The sequence below is a fragment of the Gavia stellata genome, chromosome 4, assembly GCF_030936135.1.
Source record: "Gavia stellata isolate bGavSte3 chromosome 4, bGavSte3.hap2, whole genome shotgun sequence".
Taxonomy (NCBI): Eukaryota; Metazoa; Chordata; class Aves; order Gaviiformes; family Gaviidae; genus Gavia; species Gavia stellata.
The window spans coordinates 27,915,525-27,942,778 of record NC_082597.1 but is presented as its reverse complement, the minus strand read 5'-3'; the positions used below and the strand labels follow the sequence as shown (position 1 = coordinate 27,942,778).

The window sequence follows — 27,254 nt, the reverse complement described above, 5'->3', positions numbered from 1 at the left end:
CTCTCAAGACTTTAGAAAAATCTTAATGCCAGTCTATTCCTTCTGCAGTCCAAACAAGGGCTGTAAAAAAAGGTAATTCCCCTTCTCTCTGGCTCAATATTTATCAGTCCATAAAAATAGAAGGATATCAACAATAAAGCCTCAAAGCAATTAATGCGAATGCCAAATACCTACTGGTTAGGAGACAATACTATAACAAACAGAATGACAAAATACTTAAAACAATGGAAGGTATATATAAGAATATAAGAAATTACAGATTTAAAAAAAAATACCACAAGTATTTTAAAAAAAAAATCTCTTTTTGGTAAGTTTTTATTTAGTCAGAAAATCAATCAAGTTCAAGATAAAATGCACAATTTTAGAAAAGAGTAAACCAGGTAACATTAATAAGAATTACTTAGCTGCGCTTTCTGAAAATGCTCAAATGAACAGAAAAGATACAAATAAAAGTAATGCTCTATCTTATCAAATGTTGAACATGTTTCCTAACCATACGGTCACACAAGTCATCTTAAGATGGGCTCATAACAAGACACCTCGATAAAGCAACTCAGATTGAGTATTCAGTCTGCTGTGTTAAAAATATCTGTTTTATTATTTTGCATTGTATTCAATGATTCTGGAAATGCTACACTGACTTTCCACCTCAAGGTCAGGTAGCATCAGCCTGGCCTGGACCACATGGGAAATGATTTTGAAAGTTTCTCCTAAAAACATTTTCTGAATTGGTGATATTACTGAACAGCCTCAAAAAAACCATCATTTTTTTTCTGACTATGTAATTAGGGTTGGAACAACAGTATTGTCTCAGTTCAGGAATAAGGTTAATGAACGTGTCACAGGGGACTGGCTAGCAAATCTAACACAGACAAGTACTTTGTAATTGATAGTTCAGTGCTGTCATTAACCCCAGATTCTTAGTGCTATAGTACAAGTAACAGGGACCACGCAGTGCAACACTTGAAAGGGGACACACTATACTATTGCCCCAAATCCTGCCTATTACATAATTTTTCTGAGCCAGAACTTTGAAGCGATGAACAAATCAAACAGCCTGAAGCACTCATAGTCTCTCTGATATTTTTGGCTGGCCCCGTTATTATTCCATGCTCACTTTTACAATTTGGTTCATGTTTAATATCTAAAAAAAGTGAAAGCAAGAAAAGTGTTTAGGGATAGCATACTACATAACTAACTCTAAGGGAAAAAGAATAAAAAGTCTGCAATATCATAACCCAGCAGGTAATAAGTGTTGTGAGGTAAGTCAGAGAAATAAATAGCTTCCTATTTAAACAAAGTCTAAGATATTTATTTTAGTGAGAGAATACGAAGAGTGTATTTTTGGTTTGTCTTGTCATGTCACATGTAATTTTTACAGATTTTATGTAAAACAATGAAACGTTTAACTAGATATGTATTTCTGTGCTCAAAACACCTAGCGGGAATCTGCTGCCTCTGGATTAAGACTTCCAGTAAAAGATGCCTATTAGTTGCTAAGCTTGAAGTCCTCCAAAAAGTGGCAAGAATCTCTGATGGTCTTTATATACTCGTGGAAGACCATGAGAAGAACAGGGATCCTACTCTTCCTCATTATTGGGTCAGGGCCTATCACAGTATAATAACACTCAAAGACTCTGAGCTTTTTAGTAAAATGCAACATTAAAAGAATCAAAAACTGAAAGATGAGCAGACGCAAAGATACATAAAACAAAGGTAAAGTCTGTAATAAAGATTCCTAGTCATGCTGTTTAAGACTTTTTGCATTTGTAAAATAGTTTTATCTGGATAAAAATGGTCTGGAACAGGTTATCTAATGGTTGCTTCCAACTTCTATTGCCTCTGATTCTACAATACACAGTAAAGCTGCAGAGTGGAAATGCAACATTAGCCTTCAGCTCCTCTGATAAAGGGAGGAAAAACCCAGTCATATGGATGAATTGATGTCTACTGGTTCTCAGTATAAAAAGAAGACAGAATTTTCAAATCATGCTGTCATAAACCACCAACCTTTATAAAATTAGGAGCTTCAAAAAATAAAAGAGAATTATTGTAACTACATTTTGAAGAATGTTCTTAGAAATATTCTTTGACTCATACATAATTTTCTGCTTTTCAAAGTTACTGATACAAAAAACTTTAAACCTTTAAAAAAACCCCTGGTTTGTTGTTTAAAGTCTTTGATTCTATATCACTCAGGAGAATACTCAGATAAATGTTCTTTTGACTCTGAATATGATATTCATACTTCTCTATGCTTCAAAAAAACAGTGCAACAATAATTTCTTTCCTCATTCCTCTGTTAATCCTGTATTATGGCTGACAACTCAAAGAAAATTAAGAAATTCAAAGGTACGATGCCCATGTAGAGCAGTATCGTATTGTTACTAAGAATACACGTTCAGCAACCTTAAGAGCTGCAACTGGAAACAAAACAAATGGAAAATATTAAAAACAGAATGGCATATGAATATGAGTTTCATAGATGCTTTCAATAAATGATAGTTAAATGCATTTATACCTAAGAATGCAACAGTAATGTAATGAGAGAAGTATATAATATAATGTAAAGAGAATATAAAATTGAGTAATAGCTGATGGGCAAAATCTTAATACTTCACTTACTTGACATGTCCCTGAGCAACTGCTGAACACAAGGGTGTAAAGCCATTTTTATCAGCAGCATCAACTTGTGCTTCTGCAGTCAGCAGCAATCTCACACAATCTATAAATTGAGCAAAAACATAGACTGATGCAACAAAAACAAGTAGTTAAAACTACCAAAAGTTAAAACCTGCTCAAGGGGCAACAGCAGCCAGTCTTTTTGACTATACACCACACACCTTAGTAAACTGAAGTAGAAGCTCAGGAAGTAGTTTATAGGAGAGAGGTGAGAATTGACACCCTGGGGGCACCACCACTCTTTTGCAAAAGGGGCTTAGGTTGGGTTCTACTGGGATCCAAATATGTGCCCGTTGCTGGCAACTCCCACAGTGTTAGCTAGTTTCCCTACAAAGTAGGGAATTCGAATTATCCAGCAGCCCCTAGAGGCAGCACAGTCCCACTGGCAGTCACGTGGCACATCCCAAATATGACAGCCACATGGGAGATGCTCACAAGCCACACGTAACTCAAGCAACACACTGGCCAGTCTTGTTTTAGGACAGTTTGACTTGGGATTGCAATGACAAATAAGATAAGCTGGCAATCTCAAACCTCCTCAAACCATTCCCATTCATATGTTTCCAAAATCATGTGCTAAAAATAGCACCAGCCTGATTCCATCATCCTACAGCTAAATTAAGATAATTAATTACATAGTAATTAGACTGCTTTTCATCCACAAATTGGAATATCATTTGATGCAATTAAGTTTGAAGAAAATACTTAATCTGCTCTATATTCTTGAAATTGGTTCTAGACCAAAATAAAACAAGTCTTTTGTAGTTGAAACTACTATTTTGAAAATAAGCTCAGCCAGAACACCAATTATAAACACCTGACCTGATTTCTGAGCAAGCTTAACGCACTCTGTTCCAGCACTGGGTAAAATCTTGGAGCCAAGCTTTGCTAGTGAAGTTTATCTCTAGATATCAGAAACATATTTAGAATTACTTAGAAATCTGACTAATCTAAAACATTCCTGAACATATTTACTCCTGTTACAATTCTTTCAAATATTAATACAGATGTTGTGGAGTTGATTGAATAAATAATTTAACATTAAGAAATAAGATTTTAAAACACTGTAAACTATTATATTGTAAATTAAGGTTCTTAAATTCTTAAATAAGTAATCTGATGTGAAATGACTTTTTTTTTTTTTTTAAAGCTGGTTGTCAGGATAAGCTACCAGGACTTCATTTGTAATAATTTTTTTAAGGCAGAAAGAAGCTCTCCGTTAACTAATTTACCTAGTATTTCCACTTGTAAGATAATACCAATTAAAATAAAATTATATTTTCAATCACTTTGTAACAGAAAAAATACTTTAACAATGACATTTTTTTTTTCCTCTTTCCATTGTCAATCCCAGTCTTATATTAAACAATTAAATTGAAAATACAGATTCCTGCTTGACATCCTAAAATAATTCTAAAGTTTATGAAGGATGTTGAAAAAATTTTCTTCTAGCAGCTTCAAGTATTTGGCAAGAATACTCTTTGTTGTCTTCATAAAGCATATGTTAGCCATGCAAAAGCCACGAAGAACGCACAGAACAAGACCACCTTCTAGAAAGGTATGGTTAACTCACAATTATTGATTGGCAGATCATTCAGGTGGTAGCTTATCTATATGAAAATACTGTTTCTGATGAAGATCACTGAAAAGAGCTGTTTATTCTCAGGGATAGGTGCAAGCGTGCGGAAATACAGCTACTATCATAAGGCATACCATGTGAGTTAGTAAGGTCTACATGACCTGTTCTGGTGGCATATCAAGCAAAAGAGCAATAATCTCTGAGAAGCCTGGGTCCTCTGGATGGACTTTTGATTGGGATTTGGAGAGGGGTAATTTTGGTCAATCCAGGCTCATTAATTCCAGTTCACTGCCATCTGCCACAGAAGTAATCAGCAGCGGAGGGGACTGGGCAGAAGGGCAGGCACAAGACAAACATCGATGTTGTCACTCAGTTAAAGGTTTTGGTCAAAGCAAAAGCAAAACATGGAAGCTTATTAGCACAAACACCTGGAGACTTTACTGCTCTCCACCACAGCTGGGTAGTTAGTTCTTCCAGAGTGCTGGCAAACACCATGCAGATACATCCAGTGGCTCGGCAGAGCTGACTCCATGTAGCTGTATGTCTCTGCACCTCACTCCTTTCTACTTCCCACATCATTCCAGTTTTTCCTATCAATCAGGGTGCCACAGCCTCCAAATACTCAGGATAGAAGAGAATCGATTATATTGATATAAATGCATAAGATTAGCACATAGCCGAGTCCAAAAGATATTATTATTCTTCTCTTCACATCTCTCAGTTTCAGGAACTCTTATTATTTCATTCTCTCTTTTTCAACCACCTCGTGTGTGGGATAGAACAGTCAGGATTGGCAACATAATACAGATATGCAGATATATTAGCTAAGTGAACACGTCATAAGTGCATAATAGACAGAAGCAGCTCCTGCTTTGTTAATGGATCAAACCAAGACGGCCTGACAAAACATTCTGTTCAGCTACCCAATCTAGTGGTTAAATCATAAAATCAACAGTTTCCTCATGTCCATTCAAACACAAAGAAAGCATTTAGTGTATATTTTTAGGGCAAAGTTCTCTCTCTCAGACCTACAGAATTGGGGACAGTGTGTGCAGAAAACAAAACAGCTGCTGTGAGCTTCATGTGCTGGAAAAAACCCTCAGCTGCAGCTCTCAAAAGGCAACTGTTTATGAACAGGAAGGCTACCCATTTTGCAAATAGGACAGATATTTGAAAGAATATTTGAGTGCTCCCTTTTCTTGTGTAACTCAATTTTCTCTACAGACTGGGCTGAGAGCACATCACAGCTGCTGCTACCATGCTGGTTACAATGTGCTCTACCTTTCTCTAGTTATCTATACATCTCAAAATACTGTATTTCTTCACTGAAAATGTGTGGAGATCATTCACTTGCCACTCTTCCCAGACTCTCTGCAACATGGTGTTTGTTTCTGAAGGGAGGTACACACTATGCTGGCTTTTAACAAGTCTAGAGCTACTCTTTTCTTCTGGCCGACTGTCTCCCAGGAAAAATTGGAAAATCTGGTTAGTTGACTTAGAAGAAACAAGGGGTCCTGCAAATCTATTTAGTCACTAACTCCAGGTTGAAAGTATTCTCAATAAATTAAATCATGGTGTGATCACCCACCAGGGTAAGCTTATATGTTAAGTCTTACAGTTGAACTTGATGATCTTAAGGGTCTTTTCCAACCTAAATGATTCTATGATTCTAAGGAAAAAAAAAAAAAAAACAGCCAGAAGACAGTAACTTACCATTGACAATCCTACTCAACGCAATGAAAAAATTTACAATAAGTTATTTTATCCTTCTTAAAATTACATCAGTGTCATTTCTTTCCACCTGGTTAGTTAAAAAAAGCTATTAAAAAGGACTTACTAAAATAAGACTTTTTTCCTACGCTTCCTTTCTTAAGCCTATATATTTTTACATAAATTTGTTTTTAAAAGTCTCCACTTTGAAGAGCTGCATCTATCCATGCACTTGGGAACAAACTGCAAGTAACAAAGAAAGGATAATGTACTAAAAGTGAAGCACAAAAACCTTTATAAAACTACTACTTTCAATTTTCATACAAGGTATTAAGGAGACATCAATACTGCTGCTGTGTGATTCTCTCATTCGGAATTCATACACTCCATTTAGTCACTAAAATGCGCTGATTTGTACAACGAAGTGTTTTTCACATCCTGTCAACTATAAATAGAAGTCCAACACTAAAACCTTTGTAATATATTTTTTATCTTAAAAAGTAAAAGATACTAAACAATTACAGGATGCATATGCATGTGTTTGTTTTTATTATCGTGTTTTCATACTTGTGTCAAGTGCCTCTCTTATTTGAAATTTTGACAATAAAACAAGAAACCAAATTGCTTTTGCTGTCAGTAAGAGCTGCTCAGTAATTGTAACTGAAAATCATGGCATTTGCTTCGAAACATTTTAGGAATACAAGATGAGTAAAGAAGAATTGGGCCAATTACAGTCTCCCACAAACACCAGCAATGATAAATGGATGTAAGCCTAGAAGAATCCACAGAACATTCATTCAGTGAGGGAAGAAAATAAATCCACACAATATAATAAACAAAAGAAAAAAGTGCCAAAGAAAGAAAATAAAATAAAGGACTTTTCCAATATTTTAAGGGTCTTGGCAACAACAAAGAATCTGTCAGATGAAGAGGCCCAGATGTTCCTACAAAGTAAACCATAGCACCTAGCAAGCAAAGACAAAATATACCATTCCGAACAAAGGGAAAATTTCTCCTATCCCTAATGCCTGGTAGCAAAATTAACCCTGAACATGTCAGAAAAACGTACACTATCTGCCTAGCTATGGATTTTGGATCCTAATTTTACTTTGATTACTTGAGAAAAAGAATGGAATAGTCTCTCTAAATACTATTTTGATCACTGGATTGGGGTTTTCTAATTGTGTCACTAACAAATACATTGTTCAATAAAACCACAAAGTACTCTTGAAACAGTGGCTTTAAAGGCACTATGTTCAACCTTTTACTGTGAAATAAAATACTGACTTTACTAAAAATTAATGGAATTTTTATCATTGGTATTGGTAGATTTCCTCTTTAGTGTCCAAAACTGCATAATGGTATTATTTGCAATATAAGAATCTAGGAAATTTTTACGTAAGTAGAAAAAAACTACAGTAACGTGTACTGGAATTTTAAAGAAAGCTGCTGTTTGAGATCCTTATGTTAACAGTCTGAAAATTATTGCTTGGAGTTTATATCCATGAAATTTGTATCTGTTACTAACATATTTGCCTCATTTCATAAATATATTCATAAAATATGAAGACTGACTGTTGAAAGGTTCAGAGATGCTACCTCCTTGAGACTGAGTGTTGGGATAGTGGGGAAAAGAAAAAGAAAAATGTTAACTATCTCAGTAGTAGAGCCTAGAGAACAAACTAAGGCTATTTCATCTAGTTAAAAAATAAAAGACGGTTCCTTTTATTTCCCAAGTCACACACTACTCTGAAACCATCTTCCATCATTTTCACTGCTGCTGCAGAAGATCAAAACACTGGTGATGACCTATTCTTTCCTGCTTACTCCCTGTAGAGGAAGGTTCTTTCTTTCAAGTTGCCTTTGCTACAAAAGATCTTTAGTTTGTCACAGAACACGGGGTGATGATATCTGGTGGCTTCTTATAGGAAGGGAGTGAAGAATTAGAATGGATGTTCCTGCAGAATGTTACCACAAGCAAGAATGCTTTCTGTGTTCCAAAATTCTGCCTCCAGAAGTATTGCTCATATATACGTTATACTATGACTTTTGTCATATAATCTATATATATCTCAGTTTCAATTTCACATTTTTAAAAAACATGCATTTGACCTTAATTTAATATTTAAAACTTATAAAATAAGCTTTCGCTATTTCACTTGAATGTCAAAACAAAACTTTAGAATCACTTACCTGTATGTCCATTCGTAGCAGCAGAATACAAGGCAGAATAGCCATCTTCACAAGAGTAATTAATGTCCAGTCCTTCTTCATTAAGCAGCATTGATAATAAAGTGACATTTCCCTGGGCAGCAGCTTGGTGAAGAAGGGTGGGCCTGCCACCCAGGGGGACAGGACCACCACTTGTTAACAAAGGGGTTAGGGAGGAAGACCAGCCTGTGAGTTAAAGCAACAGAAGTTAGATAGAAGACACATAAATAAAGCTCTGCATTTTCTGTGTTCTTTTAAAAATTAAAAAGGATCTTCAAAATGACAGGATTCGTTAGTTTAGCATAAGTTTTGTGATGATGCTTTACCTATACATCAGAAGGTATTCTGAAGAACAAAAACTGCGTACAGGGGTGACAGTTATTAATGCAAATGAACAGGATTTCATTACAACATGTTAATGTGAAACTTGTTATGAACTGTAGTAGCAGCTGGATGTCTCAAAAAATTTATACTATTAAAATTCAGAAACTACTGAAAGTTTTATACGAGTTTGAATTTAACTGCTGATATGCTGGGAAGGTTTTTTTAAAGTATCTAAAGAAGGTTGCCAAAACAAAATATTTATTTTCATTTAAAATTTCACCCTCCTTTACAGTCTCAGTGCAAACATTAATATTAATATCCCACCTGCAGTTATACAGACAAATCGCACAGAGAGCCCTTAATAACTTTAAGCATCTTTCAATATGTTTGAAAAAAAATGCAGAAATAATTTACACAAATAATACAGAAATACATATATTTATTACTGAACTGTACCTTAAGGTAATGTTCCTTTTACTCAGCAATACTTAAACAATGTATTATAAAATGCTCCAGTGTGAATGAATAACAGGTTGTATCAAATTTACAAGTGAAAGCTTTCAAGTCACCCCATTAAAAAAAGAGTATTTAATTCAAAGCTTTGAAATTTTAGGAGTTATCTTGGTTAAATGTTCTGTTCATTACTTATCAGCTTTAGTAGGAAGTTTGTTAAGAATATGAAGTTTGCTGCATAAGGCATAGAAAATTTTGTGCATTCTTCCTTGATCAAGGACTGCAAGAGAAAATAGGAGAAAGATTTTTTTTCTTATTATTTTCACTATTATCTTTAAAAAATCCATGTTGTATTTCTCTCTTGAATCAATAACTTTGTATTCTGTGGCCACACATAAGCTATTATATGAGGCTGAAATCTGACAATACAAAGCAATTGTATATAGATTTTACTGTAGGTGTGCAACACCCAAGACTGAAGAGGAGCTGCAGGGCTCCATCAAGCTGATCAAGTGCTCTCCAATCTCCAACATCTGGAACTAGAAAAAGCATGTGGCAGTAGTTCTACCATGCTAGGATGATCTGCTCCACATTTTGGAAACACAAAATTAAATTATGGAAGTTCCCAATAGAATTCTATAGAAGCAATAGATTTGGGAACCTTGCAAGATCTGGACAAATTTTAATTAAGGTCCAGACTTACATAAGAATCCATCATCTGAGCAGCCCCAATGAATAACACATAGTTTGATCCCAGTTCAAAACAACAACAACAACAAAAAAATGCTTGGAATATTTTAATATTTTTTTCTGAAGTAAGCTAAATTTGTCATTTTAAATTAAGTTTACTAGTTTAGTATGTAAAGGAAACGTATTTGCAGTATTTTCACAATGTTAGCTTATTATTCAACTTATTTATTTGATATTGACTATAACAAGTCATCACTACAGCTGTGAAGTTACCTTATAAATACAACTTTAACTGATGATAAACTGTAAAGTTAACTTCATCCTTCTTCATATAACTTCAGTTCTGAAGCTACCTTCTGACTATTAATACTCTTACTAATATTTATTTCTCCAATATTTTTAATCAGAGGATTTTGAGGGTTTTCTGAACTTTGTAAAAGAAAATAAGCAATATACAAAGTAAACTGCATCCTTTAAGTGGTAAAAAAAAATAATATATTTCCACTTCCAATATTTCAGAACAGTTAATTCTTACAAAATCCCCAGAGGTCTGAAGAATAACTTTTGTTCTCCCTTTCCATTATAAGTGATTTTATTTTTCCAACCTTTTGTTATTCTTTGAAACGAACGGTACTGCAGGTGTTGCTATATACATCAATGTTTTTAAAATGGTATGTGTGTAGTTTGTACTGTCTTGCCATGGTAGTTAACTGATAGTGGACATTGCTTGGGTGGCACTCCAGATGCTAACATTCTTTGTCCAACTTATATTGGAATTATTTGGGGGAATATGGGGAGCCTGACGCTAAGCTTTAAGCATGAAGTTCACTTTGCCAAGCAGTTTTGTAATATGAATAGTGTATCTGGGTTCCCTTCCTTATTGAAAATAATGCAAGTTTTTTGTTGTTTTTTTTTTTTTTAAAGCATCATTAACAGAAATGCCAAAATAAAAGGAATTTTTTTTGGTGCCGTATGTGGTATCCTAACTTTCATTTCCACTCCTTGAAGTGAAAAATATGTTGTTGCAATTCAGTGAGGAAATTCTTTATACTAGGTTATCATTAGATTAAAACCTTCTACTGAAAAAGATACAAACCCTAGGTAATAACATAAACATAACTTCAGCTTCTATTATCAATGTAAAGCAATATAATAAACCTGAATTCATTCAACAAAATACACCAATGATAGAAAATATCAATAAATAAGGTACACCATTACAGATGCAAAAAGTTAGGAAATGTGAAGCATCTGTGAAAGCTTGTAGGGCATGCAGTGATGAAGGGCAGAGGGACAGACAAAAACAGCTTCTGGCATCAGCTTCAGAATGTGAGATGGTTAATTTCAGAGCCCAGGTCAGTCCTTCACCCCCCCCCCCTTTTACCTTTGAAGCCAATTGTATAGAGAGAATAAATCAATCATTACAGAAATGAGCAAAATAAAAAACATACTTCGTTGAAGAGTGACATAAAAAGCGCAAAACCAAGAAGAAAGTGAAAGCAGAAATCCCAGGGGTATGAAAATCCAACTGTCTACATTCGTTTCCATTTTGAAGGCTTACAGCCATTGAAATGTAGAAATCCAAACAGAGCAGAAGCATTTTGGCACCAGTTCAAAGGCTGCTAAAGTTAATGAAAACACTGTCGCAGATTTTGAATCAGGCCATAAAAGTTCATTGTAATTTCTCTATGTGCAGTCTGTTCAACATTAATGACAAAAGCTGGTGTCTTTTCCTACCAGGGATGAAGAGAGCAACATGCAGTGCAATGTCCTGTCTCTAAAAGAAGGTATTGTCACATTAATTTAGCAGAACACGTAACTGAAACAATCGGTGCTCTGATTTTAAGTTTGCTCTTAATAGTTGCTCTTTCTAGAACCAAGACACTCCCTTACTGAAAATCAGGCTGTTGATATGTTCTTAAAGCAATCTGAGCTAACTAGGAAACTGTTTTAAAATTAATAAATAGAATACTTTAGTGATTAAGCTATTATCCATTCTTCTGACTCCACAGTAAGAAGAAAGAAACATTAATTTATTGACAAACAAAAAATATAAAAAAGAGGATTCTTTCAATGTCTTTTTTAATGTTAAATTTGTTTTGCACTGTTGTCTTAAAATATTAAGAAATCCTGATTGAAGCTTACTACTTACTATACAATATAAATAAGATTTCACCATGCTCTGCTTTAACAGTAAGTAAAATTGAAATTCTAAACATTTTCTGAAAAAAGTAAATAAACCAGATTAAAATCAAACAGAACATTAGTAAAACTAACTGAATCTGTGCCTAGAGGGAATGAAAATGCAGATATGGAAGGAGGTTTCAGTAGTATTTTTAGTTTGTTAGATGTTGTTCACCTCAAGAAAAGTCACACTTAAAAAAGAAACTGAAAAAAGAAAGTGAATGTGACATGAATTCAGGCATTACTGTCCGCATCATGTTAATGAAAACAGTGTTATTAAATTTGGTTTATCTTTTCTTTTCTAAGACAAAGTCTATTTCCATATATATTTATAAAATCTATTTTTTTTCTTTTCTCAGCATAAAATTTTGAAGGAAATGTCTTTCCATACTTGCATAACATCTGTTGCTCAAAGTTTTTTTAGTTCTGCAGTTTGCCAGAACACTTGGCCAAAATAGATTAAGTTCCCTTAAAAAAACATAAATAAAATGGGATTGGAGAATAAGTACAATAAAATATAAGCATTAGTTTGGGTAGAAGACAAAGGAGCTCCTGAATATTTCAGAAGTTGTTATTAAAGTTCTTTGAGCCTGTCTGTAGTCAGTAAAGGAGGGATATTAAAATGACATCTTTACATTACTAAAATAAAAGAGCAGACCACTAACTAGAGTTTAAGCAATCTTTCATTGCAGACATCAGATTATGGGGTACGTTTCCCATTTGCAATTGTAAAAATTCACAAAAAGCAGTGCCACTTAGAAAATACTAACAGCCTCAAACGTTCAGAGCAAGGATTATAAGGGGATTAAATGAACCCAAATGTTTCCATCCCTTCCAAAAACAAGTGAATGGAGTGTAAATGAAGAAAGGCAATCGGAACACATCAACCAGCACAGTTTTAAAAAACTAACAGTTTTTTTAAAAAATCCTATCTTTGAGAATTGTCTCTGAGAATTGTCACAAATTTCATAAGAAACACAAATTGACTATTTGGTGGAGGAGTCCTATTTAAAAGGCTGATTGTTCTCCTAAGAAAAAAGTTCATACTTCGAAGCACAACCTAAAGCAATAACAATACATGGAGTCATTAAGTCAAGTGGTGGTAATTTCGTCTTTAAGATAGAAGATTTGTTATTTTATAGAATAATCAAAAACTGTCTTAAATGATTACCAAACATCATCTAGTTAATGTAAGACTAATTGAAATATACAGCCTAATTCATGCTGATAGGATTTGTGGAAGATAGGCTCTTGCCTACAAAAACTATTCACTTTGAAACTGATTTTGCCAATAATTTGTTGTAGGTTAACAAAATCTTAGATTTTTTTTTTTTTTTAATGAAATTTTAATTCCATTATGGAGCCTAGTAGCACTTGAAGGCCAATGAGGTTTGGAGAATATCTGGAATACTGGGAGACTAATGATCTATCTGACATGGCAATCAGACTCAGCTAGGAATAAGAATTTGCGATGAAAATTCTGGACATCCATATGAAAAACAGCAAACTAAGAGGCAGACATCAAAACCCGCAGTTGTTAAGTCTGAGAAGTAGTAGACAAATGGAAGATAAGATTTATGAGCTCATATTTTTATGGCACAGTTCAGAAAGGAGAGAGGATACTGACAGTATGGTGCCACAGCCAAATGTTAAAAACATGACTAGGTTACTCCAGAAACATGCAGAAAGTCTTCAATGAAGTGGAATGGGAATATAAATTCCTTAATAATGTGAACCCTGGAATCTCCTATACCTATAGATACAAGTTTGCCACACACTGCTTTTGGAATAGTTTCCCCAAGACTTGTGAGTGAGTTCAACTGCCTTACCAGACAGTGGTGCAGCTACCAACAGAAAGTGGTTGGTTGTGTGATGGAAGCAGACCAGCTGTGCAGGGGTTTTATACCCTATAGGTGATGATATGGGAACTAAAGTTATGAGGGGCTGAAGTACTATAACTGAACTGAGAATAATTGTTGAAATTTTAAGACCATTCAAACATTCTTCAATGCTGATGAAGGTCTGAAGTGTTCCATAACTCTGTGTCCATCTTCCTCAGTGCAGTGCAAGTCAGGCTAAAGAGGGGCTTCTACCTAATGTTCTAGTGCTATTGATCCCAGCAGGGAAATATGCTGACAAAAAGATTTATAGGAGATCTACAACTAACTGAAAGGTAGATCAGGGATGCCTCTATTCATTTAACTGCCATCAAGAAGACACCCTGAAGTTGGCAGCACATTAAGAACACAAATAAATCCCCACCACAATGCAAAATGAAAAGCAGATACACGCACTGACTCCAGACTTAGACTATCAGCATAACATTTAGATTTTAACTGTCCAACAACAAAGCTTGTTGGAGCAAACCTGTGAGATGCCACACTCGAGTATTAACAAAGCCTACAACTAAACCCAGAAGAACTATAAGAAAAATGGAAATAAAAATGAAACATGTTCTATAGGTAGGAAGTGATATATTTGAAACTGCACTGTTATCCGGGTGTTTATATACCTTAACATGCAACCACCTAATGCCATAGCAGAATACAGTAGCCCTAGCTATGCCCTGTTTTTTAAATGATTCATAAAGCACTGAAATACATGTTCCATGGAAGATAACCAGTAGAGGTAATTTTCAAAACATTATTTGAGACTGAGAAAGCATTTTGAAGTCAAAAGTAATAGCATTCACCAAAAAATACCCCAACCCCCCCAAAAAACAACAAAAAAAAAGGAGTTTCTTTAATATACCATAATCTGCAGCCCATTTACTTTAAACATTAGTCCTCTTTACCTTTAAAAAAAGCCTTCAATTTGGAGACCTCCTTGAGGAAGCAAACAAATTTATAACACTACTAAATCAGCAAAAGAATTCCCATACCCCTGGATTGTGGAAAAAATATAAATGAAAATTTCAGCTTTTAGAAAGTAAAAAAGAGAAAGGAATAAAAAGATAAATAAAGCAAATGAGAGATGTATAGGAAAACCAAAACATTATTTTAGAGGGAGACAGTTTGTAGCATATCAATCCCTTTACCTGATGCTGTTACCAGGAGGCTGTCTGAATCACATGGTCTACAGGATGAAGCACTAACAGGGTTTATGGAGGAGCTACAGGCAATGGTGGTGGGAATGACAAAGGAATTTTCTGAACATGCAGGTTGGTTCAGTCCAGGGAAGTGGGAAGGCCAGGCACCCACCTGAGATGAGGCTATGGCTGGTATGGCACAGCCTGCAGGTGCCACAGATAAATCTATAGCAGGTTTTGGTGGCAGCTGAGGTGAGGACTTAGAAATAATTTCCTCATTTATTACCCTGATTCCTTGTGGTGAACTTGAAAGAGGTGAGGTCACGGTTTTGCTGTCAGTTTTTGCACTTGTATTTGGGGATCGACTACTATCCATTAAAAGCTTAAGCTGTGGGTGAGGTGGAGAAGGAGTTTGCGAAAGCCCTGGTTTTTTAGGAGGAATAGGTGGAGGATTTCCTCTGTCAATTCTTGATACACTGGGAGTCTTTAAACTCATTCTACCGACTGGGGGGTAAGTGCCAACTTCCATTGAATGTGATGTCCCCAGCCGCGACGGAGCGCCACTCTGAGGGCTTGTAAATCTCGAAAGGACTTGGGTAACGGTATTCCGAGCTACCTGTTTTGCAACTAGGTTGTCACGACTAGTAGGGGATACATCCCTAGAGGGAGGGCTTTGGGTTGTGTTTCCATTTTGGTCTTGATCATTTGCATTCGCTTGAAATCTAAATCTAGCTGCTTGGATTCGTGGGTTTAGGCCTGGATGCCCAGTAGTGTTGGCAGATGGTGAATGCAAACCGTGCATAGATGAAGGGAGTGAGGAATTCTGAGCTGCAGCAGTCGGTGCTGCAGGGGTACAAAGGGAAGTACTATTTGAAAAAGGGGAAGTGCTACTTGGTAAATCAGGTGATGAGCCTGTACTCGGTCCATTTTCCTCAATTCTGTTTTGATTCTGTGTAAGAACAGGAGTTGCGGGAGGGACAAGTTCACTAGATGAAGATTGTCTATCAATGACAGGCTTCACAAATGCTGCATTGGCGCACACATTCATTTTTGTATTGCCAGACACTAGTGGGTTCACTGCAGAAGGCTTTACAGATACAGTCAAAGGCAACTTCTTAACATTTTCTGTGCTACTGTCCATCACTACAGCGTCTGTTTGGCAGGCAACAGTTCTTGAACTTGGCTCTTCTGTTTCAACAGAAACAGAAACAAGACTCTTATCTTTACTTTTATCTTTATTTTTAAGAGAAAGATTAGCTTTACTTTCATTCTCCTTTTTTAATTGCTCAATCATTTTGATCATTTTATCTCTCTCTTCTCTGAGGTCACTGGTGTGTGCTTCCTCTCTATGAAGTTTGGCACGCAACTGCTCTCTCTCTGTGTCAAACTCAGACAGCTGCTTTTCCATTTGAGCTTCCATTTGTGTACTCCTTTGTTTCTCAGCTGCAAGAGACTCCTCCAATTCAGTAGCCTTTTTCTTTTCCTCTTCAAATTTTAACATCACTTCTTCCAGTTTCTGGGCTTCCTCTACAATTCGGCCAGACAACTGCTTACACTCTTTCACTAGCATCAATACTACATGCTTATTCTTTCCACGTTCTTCTTCAAGATGAGCTGATAGTTTTTTGTGCTCCAGCTCAAGATTCTGTAACTGAGATTTTTCCATTTCCAACTGTAAAGAAGCATAGAGAAAAATTCTCATTAACAAGATGGAGACTTTAAACATAACCTAGTATTAACCGGACATTGATATTTTAACCTTTGAGAGTATGCCTGAAATGAACCTGTCCGCCCCAGGAAAGTAGGAAAGTGATTTGTGATATCTAACACAAGTGCCTATAATCTTACACAAGCAAAAGAAAGAGACGGGCATCTCTGAAAAGCAATTCAGAAACTAAGTAAAGCCCATCTACTTTCCTCCATTGACAACAGAGAGACTCCCCATAGTGATTAAATGCTTGTGATTCCTGAGTGAGGAGCTACCTGTTCTCCAGAAATTAGGCATAAGACATCACAGAAAGTCCTATTCTCAGTAAAGGAACCAGACACAAGCAAGACATGAGCTTTGCAAAAAAGCTTTGAGCGCAGAAATGAAAGGTTTAGGTTTTAGGCCTTCCTCAGACTGAAGGAGATGAGGGTTGAAATACACAGTCCATCATGACCATAGGTCTTATTTATAAATGTTGAAACAAGATATAAGACATTCATTTCTGAGACCAACTTTTTGGCACAGGCACAAATATCTTCCTATACTTACTAATAGTGGAAGGTCTCACTGACATCAGTGATGTATAAACTATGTTATAAGCTAGAATCAAAAAACTACCTACTATATGCAGATAATGGATAAGAATAATTTTTCCCCTCATTCATATAGTCATTACCTCTAATTCATCTTGCCTGCTGATTATGCTTTTATTCAAAGACCCTGTTCTAGAAAAGCACTGTAAAAATATGTAAATGCACCATTTTATAAAGTACCTACTAGTAATAATGCAACCCAAATTGCTTCATATTTTCCCAAGAAAACTTTTACACAAGTCAAATAACAACAAAAGAAAAATTTATTTCTTTCTTCCTGCTCCTCCCTTCACATACTGATGCAGTAGCTTCCTATATGGCTTATCCAAATGACTGATAAAGAAACAAAACCCCAAGAAACTGCTGAGCATTCCTTCTCCTGTACTCTTTTTATTGGTTTAGCTTTCTCAGTTCTGCTTCATATTTACATACAGATTGATACAGAAATAACAATTCAGAACTGTAACACTAAAGTGCATTTTCTAAGTGGGCATTTTTTCTGGAAAAATACTTTCAGATACCTATGAAAAAAAAATAATCAAGTGCTCACAAACATGAACACTTCATTTTGACTGCAACAGAAAAGCGTTTCATGCTTCTACAATGCAAGAACATTTCACAATGCTCAATAATTTAAGAAAAGCTGTGGCAAATAACAGTACATTAAGGATCTTACTTGGAATAAATGTTTCACTTCAATAGATGAAGGAAGAATCATAGATTATGCATTCAGATTATAGTGTCATGGTAATATGATACTAATTTCAGAGTTTAAGACAATACAGTGTCGTGAATATATTTACTGTAAACTGTAATGTGGGAAAAAACATGGCCTAGGGGATTGGTAATAGCTATGGAATACCTCCTCCCTCGTCACTGCTTAAAATATTGTCTTGATTGCTAGATGAAAAAACCAAACAGACACACAGGCAAAAAAACCCCCAGGCATTACAATTTAATAGCTTTTCAGAAGCCTGTTGCTACACCACACTATTCCCTGTCCTCTCCAATAGGAGATTAGATTTCTTAGCTCTGGAAGCTTTTTCCATGTCACTGTAGATGTGTCTACAATTAATTTTTAACTAAACTGCATTTAAACAAAAGCTAATATAAATACAATTTCTAAATAACAGTTTTGTTACTCTCCAGTTATATACCACAGAGTAGAGTTGAAACTCATGCCATCAAGAGATGAGTACAAGAGGGAGAGAGTCTGCAGTTGTAATAGAAATAAATCCCACCTGCTATAGCTTATTGTGCCCAAGATAATTTTTTCCCACATAGTAAGTAGAATTCAAACACAAGAAAACACTTAAAAGGGAAGGGAAGTGAAATGACATAGAGAGAACAAACAGTAAATACTGCATGAATTTACACTTATAGATGAACATGTGTCTCAGTCTCCCAACATTTCTAATCATGTCACCTGACTCTAAATTTCTCTTCTGTTTTCTTCAGAAGAATGGGAAAAAGCATAAAGAGGTGATGGCAATATTGATGTCATGTATATTATAGTAATAGTAAAATTTCTTCCTAAAATCATACCATTATCATAAGAAACAGTGAACTAAGAGGAAGAAATCACTATGGGAAATTATACCTACATTATAAATGTCATCTTGGCTTCAAATACCTCAAAACCTGTTTAGCAGTAGAGGGGCTCCACTGGGGTTTTAGAGCTTCATCCCAGGTTAACAAATATACTCTGTACAATACATTTCACTAAACCAAGTCCACCCTTTCTTAAAGTCAGTGTTAAATATATAAAAAATAAGGTATGGCATTACCAGTCATCTCTAAACAAACAGTATCAGCAACAACACCTTTCCAGTTATGTTAATGACAGTACAGCTGAAAATTAAATTAACAAGCTATTACAATGACACTGTAGTTATGAATGGTCCCATTCACAGTTCTTCACATGCAGAAAAATCATTATTTTTTCTCAAGTATTTTGCTGTTTTTTTCAAAGCATCCAACAGCATTTGGATGCTTCACAAGCATTTCAAAGCAAGTAGATCACCCAACAGTTTCTTTTTTGGTAAAACAGACAAAAAAATCATGAGAAATGTATAACATTTTTAAAACTTGGAAATGCAATAAGATTATAGTAAAAATGTTTTAATCAAGATTTTTTTTATACTTTATTATTCCTCCATTTTGCTTTCAGATGAGGGACTAGTTCTATAAACTGTTGTGAAATTATATTACTTCCAAATAATTACAAACAGATTTTAACATATAACTGGGATGAAATCAGCTTACCATACTATTATAATATCTTATTTGTAAGCATTGCATATAAATAAAGAATCCCTAATATATATATGTATAAAAATATATATATATATATAAAAAAGTGTCCTTTATTTGATTTCAAATTGATGAGAGTGGCATTAGTTTCTCATTTTACTTTGTATCCTATGCCTATGTCTCCCCCCAGCCTTGTTTTGGCTGCGTCACCTTGAACAGGAAAAACCTCTGAATATTTACACTGCATTTTTTCCTTTAGATGACAGATTTGGAACTAGCTGTAATTATTTATGAGTTTATGAACTAACTACGACCTGATTTTTCCAAAGTGTACTATATGCATACACTATATCATACCAGTAATGTAAACATCTGGAAATGTGTCTGAGAAGGATTTGAAAAGGGGTAAAAAAAGGATACTGAGAAAAATGATAGTGTCCCACAAAGAACTAACCAGCAAAGGCCCTTCAAAGATAAGAGACAGTGTGCATGACTTGTGAGAAAAGGTTGAGTGCTTGGCCTGCTTAGTCTAGTGAAAAAAAGACTGAGGGATGATCTAATAGCAACATACCGCTCCTTTTGAAGGGCCCTTACAATGATGACAAAGTCAAATTCTTCTTGGTAGTGGCAGGTGGGTCTCCATAACAGAAGGTTAACATGAAAAATTGCCCTTTAAGAGGCTCAGTCTTGGAAAAAAGTTCTTCACACAGATAGTAGTGTAGAAAGGCTGCAGTATTGCCATTCCTGGGGGTTTTCAGGACTCAGCTAGACAAATTCACGTATGACCAAATATACTGCTGGTGATAATCTGCTTTAAGGGCAAGGTTAGACTAAATCACACCAACGGGCCTCTTCCCTTCCAACCAATGTGTCTGTCTTTCTTTGAGCATGCATCCCAATACTAACTTCTCTGCAAACACTTGACAAATTAAGAACTGTCATTTTGATTATCTAGTTTTGAGTTCCCAGGAAACCTCAAAATTAATTTCAATAGCAGCTCCAGGAAAAGCATTCAAAGAGATGGAAGAAGATGGAGACTTGACACAAAGCGGATGACATCTGGGGATTAGGTGTTTTGTATATGATAAGCCTATGACTGACAGTCATTTGTGCACCTCTTTCATTTTTCTACATTCTGGCACATTGTTATGACTTGCTTTTTATGATCAAATAAAAATTTTATTTAAAGAATACTTTTCAGGTCACTATATTCTCAGATAATAAGTCCCCAGGAATACGAGTTCAGCCTGAGTCTGCTTAAAGTCCAGTAATATCCAGAGAAAATAAACAAACTGTACACAGACTTCATTACTTAGTGTAAGAGTGAGACAGTGAGGCAATTCCAAACATGTAGATAGAGGCATCACACATTCAGAGAAGGAGGAACCACTTTTGGAGGGAGGAAGTGCAGCTGGCTCTGTATTTAGATCACATTTGTCTAGGCTTAACTTTTTTTTTATTCTTACATTGAGTCACCCTACTTTGCTGAACATTTCTAAAAATCCCTCAAAATGTCTTTATTACCCTCTTCCACGGAGGGATTTGAGGTGGATAACAGACAGAAAAATGTGGAACTAAGGGAAGGCAAAACACTGAATGAACAGTTTGTGAATGGAGAATGAATGGAGATGGTTGAGAGATATGTCATCTGTTGCCACAAACCCAAGAAGTTTAAGAGGGTGGGTGCCCTGTCCAAATAGCATTTCAAATTGGCTTTAAAAGAGGAAGATGTAAGTTCTGTAGAACATGCTCAACACCATGCAGTTTGTTTTCAAATCCTGTGTTATTTAAATCTCTTATTTGTTACAAGGAGTAAAAACAGTATGATCATAATGACACACTTTTAAAGCAACACAGGTTTTTTTGAAGTCTAGTGCTTTAAAGTTTAGCTTCAAAGTTACAGACTTCAGAATTGAGTGTCCTAGAGGTTTAGGTACTTCTCAAGGTAAGAATCAAACTGCAAAAAAAATTAAGATCAAACTACTTGATTTTAAGATTTAAAGAAAAACCCTCATATATTCTTCTAGGAAACAAAAGACAAGAACATCCTTTCTGGTACATGCAGACTTACAGACTTTGATAATAAACCTGGGCAAAAAAAATGACAAAAATGGAATTTACGAATACCCTGACTTTGAGACATATTCTCAATATGTAAGCCCATCTTACATGCATGTATCTGTCCATATACTAAAAGCCAGAGATAGATGAAGAATTTACGTACAAGAAGAGACTTGTGGCCATGCACTGAAACAAGAAACTAATCCAATTGTCCAGGCAGATGTGTCAGGGTCTCTCCCAATATCATTCTTCAGTCAGAATAAGCAAGCTCACTCGCTCTTTTCTACGCTGAGACAATACCTTCCCCAAATTCTCAACTTACTTACAAAACATATGAAAAAGAAAATTAACATTTGAGAGTCCTCAAAAAGAAGTGCTAGGTGAGTACAAGTAACAGTTCACTACATAGGCATTACGCTGTTTTAAGACTTACATATCATACATACAGTCTAGTATTATTCATTTTTTTGAATGCGGTTATCTGTTTTTCTGAAGTCTTAACAGAGCAGGGATGCTTAAACTAAACTAAACAACAGAGCTAAGATAACAAGAAAATGTTTCCTGATGTAATTTAAACATGTATTTCCAGCATACTTCCAGTACTTTTGTGTGCATATTATTTCCCACAGAGCAATTACTACCAAAATGAATTTTATGTCAATTGTCTTAGCATTTTCTGGGGTTTTTTTAAACATCAATATAAAACTGTCACCAAAAAGCTATTTCACAGTTGCTGAAGACGTTCTATCCATCTTATACCCAGTGAGGATGATTCAACGCTTAGCAAGCACTTCTTTTCTAATTATTCAAAAATACCTCGTTTAGATTAGTCTATTATATTACTGTTCCCCTTTTTCCTCTCAGAAACCCCTCCCCAACATATTCATGTTTAGCTATGCTTTAGGAATGTATGGCTTACATATTAGTGAAATATGTGCAACCCACCAACCATTCACTTCCAAAATGACATTTTTTTATCTTTAATATGAGACCTTTTTTGCAACATACTTGTTCCAAAATAATTTTCTCTTTACAGCAAATGTTCTAAATATGCAAAAAAAGTATTTTTTAGAGTTATAATTTATTTTTACTGATTTAGGAAACAGAGCAACCTAATATAAAATGCAAATAAATTATTTATTTTATGCTATTTAGGTTAGAACAAAAATAACAGTAGCTCCTCTAGTCTTCAATGGTGTTGGTTTAAAAATATATTGTGATGATGCTTTCTCAGCTCACGCTGAGCTATCCACTTATATACTGCATCGATTTATACCAGTTATGTTTCATTTATTCCATAAGTAAATTCATGGAACGAATGAGGTGTGCACACGAAATATCACCAGAAAATCAGCACCTCACTATATATGACAATTACGTGATAACATTTTAACACTCATAATGATAACTAAGTTAGGCAAAGATGCAAATTAAAAAAGTGGCATGAAAGAACAAATCAGGAGAGAGAAAAGAAAAAAACCAGTTGGTAGCAAGATACCTTCTTTTGTCTGTTTTCAGCAGCAGCCAACTGAGCTGACATTCTTTCTTGCATTTTCCTGCAGTGAGCCATAACAGCCTCTAAAATGGACAGAGGGTTCATGCATATTGGCTTCTTTTCTTTATCACCGGCACCTGCCTCAAAGTCTCTCTGAAGAGCCAGAAATGGGTCACTCAAATTAAATCTTCCATATCGCTCCTGGATAAAAACCTCTTTACGCCGGGCCTAACAAAAAAAAAACAAACAGACAAAGAAATAAAACTAAATGCATTCTTTGGAGTACATCCACACATAGAAGAGACTTAAACCACAGGGAAAATTACGTTACGTATTTATGTTTTTTAAATATTTTCTTTAGGTATTCGTTTACAATCTCTAAAAGAAATAGTCAGATATGTTGCACACAGATTTCATTACAGTCAACACAACTCACTGTATTAAAAAACTCCTCCCCTTCTCAACTCAATACAGAAATATCAACTTGGAGCAGTTTCAGAAGTATCACAAAAATAGCACCTTCTAAATTGGCTGATACACAGAGAGGAAAGGGAAAAAAAACATTCTAAAATAAAGTTTTCTATTTCTCTGTATTAAGATGATGCTAGTAAACCACATGAAAACATGCTTTGTGTGTTTACTGCAGTACCAAAATAAGTATTTTTCAAATAAAAAACCTGATGGTATGTTTATACATGCAGAGATTTTCATAAGTAATAGTAGACAAGCAGAGAGCAAAAATACCACCAAGGCTTTTCTGAAATTAAGACACTTCTCATATCTCTGTTCAAGAAGTACTTAATGGTCATACGTTTCTCCTTACCATTATTTTAAAACATGATTTTATTTCCAAACTACAGTACAACACTTTACTGTCATAACAAAAAATATTACACAATAAAGATCAGAGGTAGTTATACTTGACAAATTTTTGGTTCTTCAGCCCAACATGAAAACAAGACCAGTTTCAGAGAAGGTATTTTTATACATTTACTACACAATACACAGGAAGGCCACAGATAAGTACTGACTTCTAACAGTCTTCATAGAAAATATTGTTCCAAACCCGCAGGCTTAAGACCCATATAATTTATGGGGAAAAGAGAAAACCAAACCAAGACAACCAACCAAACAAAAAAAACCTCACCAGAAAGATCCAATGATTTCTAAAATTTTGTTGTGGCGTTTCTGTGCTTGAACGCACAATAGAAAGCCGAAGGAAGAAAGCCAAACCATTATAGCACAGATTTTGAAAGAAAATGAAGGCTTGTTACCTTAAAAATTAGTACAGTCACCAGGGCAGCTCTTTAAAGAAGTATGTCTCAAAAAATGAGAAAAAAACCCCACAGTGCAGAGAAACACCATCAGAAAGATGAACCCATCCAAAAATGGATAAAACATTTATCTGTGATTTTGTTCAAATTCAGTTTTGAAAAATAATCAAAAAAGAGGAAGAATAAGCCAATTCTGAGATACAAAAGAGGAAGAACAGGTCTAACGGTTACCAAATGGGTTAGCAGATCATTTGAAAAGCTTGAAGTTAAAATTCTAACATATGAAAAGGTCATAAAAGGTAACACATATTTCAAAGCATGAGAACCCAAAGAAGAACATAAGAACTGTGCTAGAAAAACTCTCGAGAGACTAACTACAAATAACACACTTTAGTGAATGCCCAACTTTTTCCTATATATTGTCTACAAAATTGAAATATTATGGGAAATTAAAACATAAAAGAGAATTTTAACTGCAACAGAAATAAGTGTGCCTACATATGCTGATGCTTGAAATACTTTTAGTTTATTTTTCAATTTGATAGTATAAATAGAGCTTGAAAATATTTATAAAAAAGCAGGCCTTTGGGGCATAACTTCAGAAAAAGCTTACAGAGTTCATTCAGACCTAAAGTCTAGCTAGGCTTACAAAGTCAGGTAGTGATTGGCTGAAGAGACAAAAATAAGCTGATAGAACCTAGTTATATTTTATAAACTGCCTTGCAAATAACCCCTAAATCTAACTAAAATCTAACATTTTAATCCATTAATTTTTAAATTTGATTTTAAAATAAAATAAAACAAAATAGCTAGTTCCAAAGGTAATATTACAAAGCCAGGTGGGGAGGGCCTATATTTGTAGCTCCTGGTTCTATATACTGAAGTTACAGGACAGTATGCAGTGTAGGAATTCACCCTTCATTTATAGGAAAGAATCAAAACCAAAAACCTAACCCTAAATGGATTAAAGTGCTAAGCAGTCAAGATGACAAACCCAAGCAGGTTAAGAATTTCAATGGAGATGGAGGCATAATCCATATATAAATTATCAGCAGCGTAAAAGCCACTTAGTTTATATAAAGAAAGTGAGCCATCAAAGTAAAGGAAAAACACCGATGTAGCAGCTCATCTGTAAATAATAATAAAAAAACAGATCACCAGAACCTCCATCCTTAAATCCAGAGACCAACAGCAAAAAAAGAAGCCAAGTAGATTAACTGATCTCAGAGGCAAAGGCAACCACCCATGCCTTTAAGGAAACACAGGTAGACAACCAGCGAAATAATGTGTATTTTCCAGTTTATTCTATGACCTATGACTAGCTGTCCTCTTGGCACATACTGTATGTATGCAATATGAATATATTCTTTGACATGTTCCCTAACATGCATAGCAATTAACAGAGCAAGCAAGGCAAAGGCTCAGTGCACACCTGCCAAAATAGTAATGGGACTGGGTGTTCAGATTCATTAACTAAGGAAAAGAAAAGATGAAACTATACAGAAGGGATGAGCTCCATCTAAACGAAAATCAAAACAATCTGCTGGCATTAAGAATTAAAGTGGCTACAGGTAAATCTGAAAGCTAAAGACTGTGGAAAAACCAATAGGTCTTGAACAGCACATAGTTTGGGATGACAGACCCTGTAGGGCTGAAGCCATAACTGTATACCCTCAAGCACAGGGTAAAACAGACTGGCAACTCTCAAACCATAAACAGCCAAGTCATCTCAGGATGCTTGCAACTCAAAAGGAAGCTATATGCAAAATATTAAAACAAATATTTCCATGCTTCTATACAAGGACTAAAAATATAAAATAAAATGATGGGATGAGCATGCATGATTTCAAATGAAGATACCAGACTAAAAGATAAAGCAGAAGCTTGATAAATGGGAAACAATGAATAGTTCCCTAAAACTTAGGCACAAAGTGGCAGAAAGACAAGCTAGGCTTGGGGTTTTTTTACATGGTTCCTCCAGCCCCTAAATAATGCTTCTGTCCCTTTGCACTTCACTGAAGTACATCAGATGGGAGAAATAGAAATACTAGAATCAGAAAATTTTCGCTCTTACATCACCTTTCAGCACTGAATTTCAAGTCATAAGAGCTAGTGGCAATATCAAGAAACCTGGTTTTTATGGCACTCATTATCTGGTGAATGTACAGTCTAAGGTCATACGGGTAATTAATCCTTTAAAATAGTCTTTGTATAATTTGGTGGCTGTGGTAAAACAGCATTAGCAGTGTTTGATATATTAACTTCAACTGCACAGCAATATATACAGAAGATAACATGTAAAATGTTGATTTGTGAATAATTAACTGAATGCATTTTCAAACAGAAAATTTTCAAAACCAGACAGATTATGCACCCAGTATAGGAGGTAATCTGGACTGCTGCATTGTGAAAGGTGCTATATGAATTTATAAACGGTCAGCTTTATTTTTCTGTACATACCCATTTGCACACTGACTAGCCTTTTAATGGAAGGACTAAGATTGAGAGTATTGCAGCCTATGCCGGTGGTACACAAAATTAGGACTGAAGACTAAAGCTAAATCATCCAACAGGTGATGAAAACTGACAGTAAGCACACACAAATCTAGAGAAAATACCTAAAAACAAAGAAAAAACCCCTTTAAATAGTTAATTCATGAAATTCACTACTACAATAGAGTAAAAGCTTAAACTTATTTACAACAGCTTTTGAATTCAGTCCAATAAGAACATCACATTTATACAGAGCTTTTAAATCCTTATACAGGATTTGAAACATTAAACAAGGAGACTAAAATAAGAGTGCAACTACTACCTAAAAAGAACAAAACACAAAGTTTCTTTATGGACAGTCTTGTCTATAGCATTACGTTAGACCAAGGATGGACTACAAGTTTACACTGAAAAAACATCGTCAGAGAGGAGTGAAAGATGATCAAAAGCTACAACATGGCTTGTCTTCATGGAAGAGTTAAGTAGAAATAGGACTTTTCAGTGTGAAACAGAGAC

The 27,254-nt window shown here is 35.1% G+C and overlaps 1 protein-coding gene across 1 annotated transcript in view; it reads right to left on the bottom strand.

Annotated features, from left to right (window-relative positions):
- CTTNBP2 (cortactin binding protein 2) overlaps nucleotides 1–27,254 on the bottom strand; it is an 88,729-nt gene that overhangs the window by 31,956 nt on the left and 29,519 nt on the right. The window contains exons 3-6 of the mRNA XM_059817022.1: nucleotides 22,975–23,199; nucleotides 14,871–16,533; nucleotides 8,165–8,368; nucleotides 2,626–2,725 (exon numbers count right to left, since the gene is read on the bottom strand). Coding sequence (XP_059673005.1) covers nucleotides 2,626–2,725; nucleotides 8,165–8,368; nucleotides 14,871–16,533; nucleotides 22,975–23,199 — 2,192 coding nt within the window. The remainder of the gene's footprint in view (nucleotides 1–2,625; nucleotides 2,726–8,164; nucleotides 8,369–14,870; nucleotides 16,534–22,974; nucleotides 23,200–27,254) is intronic.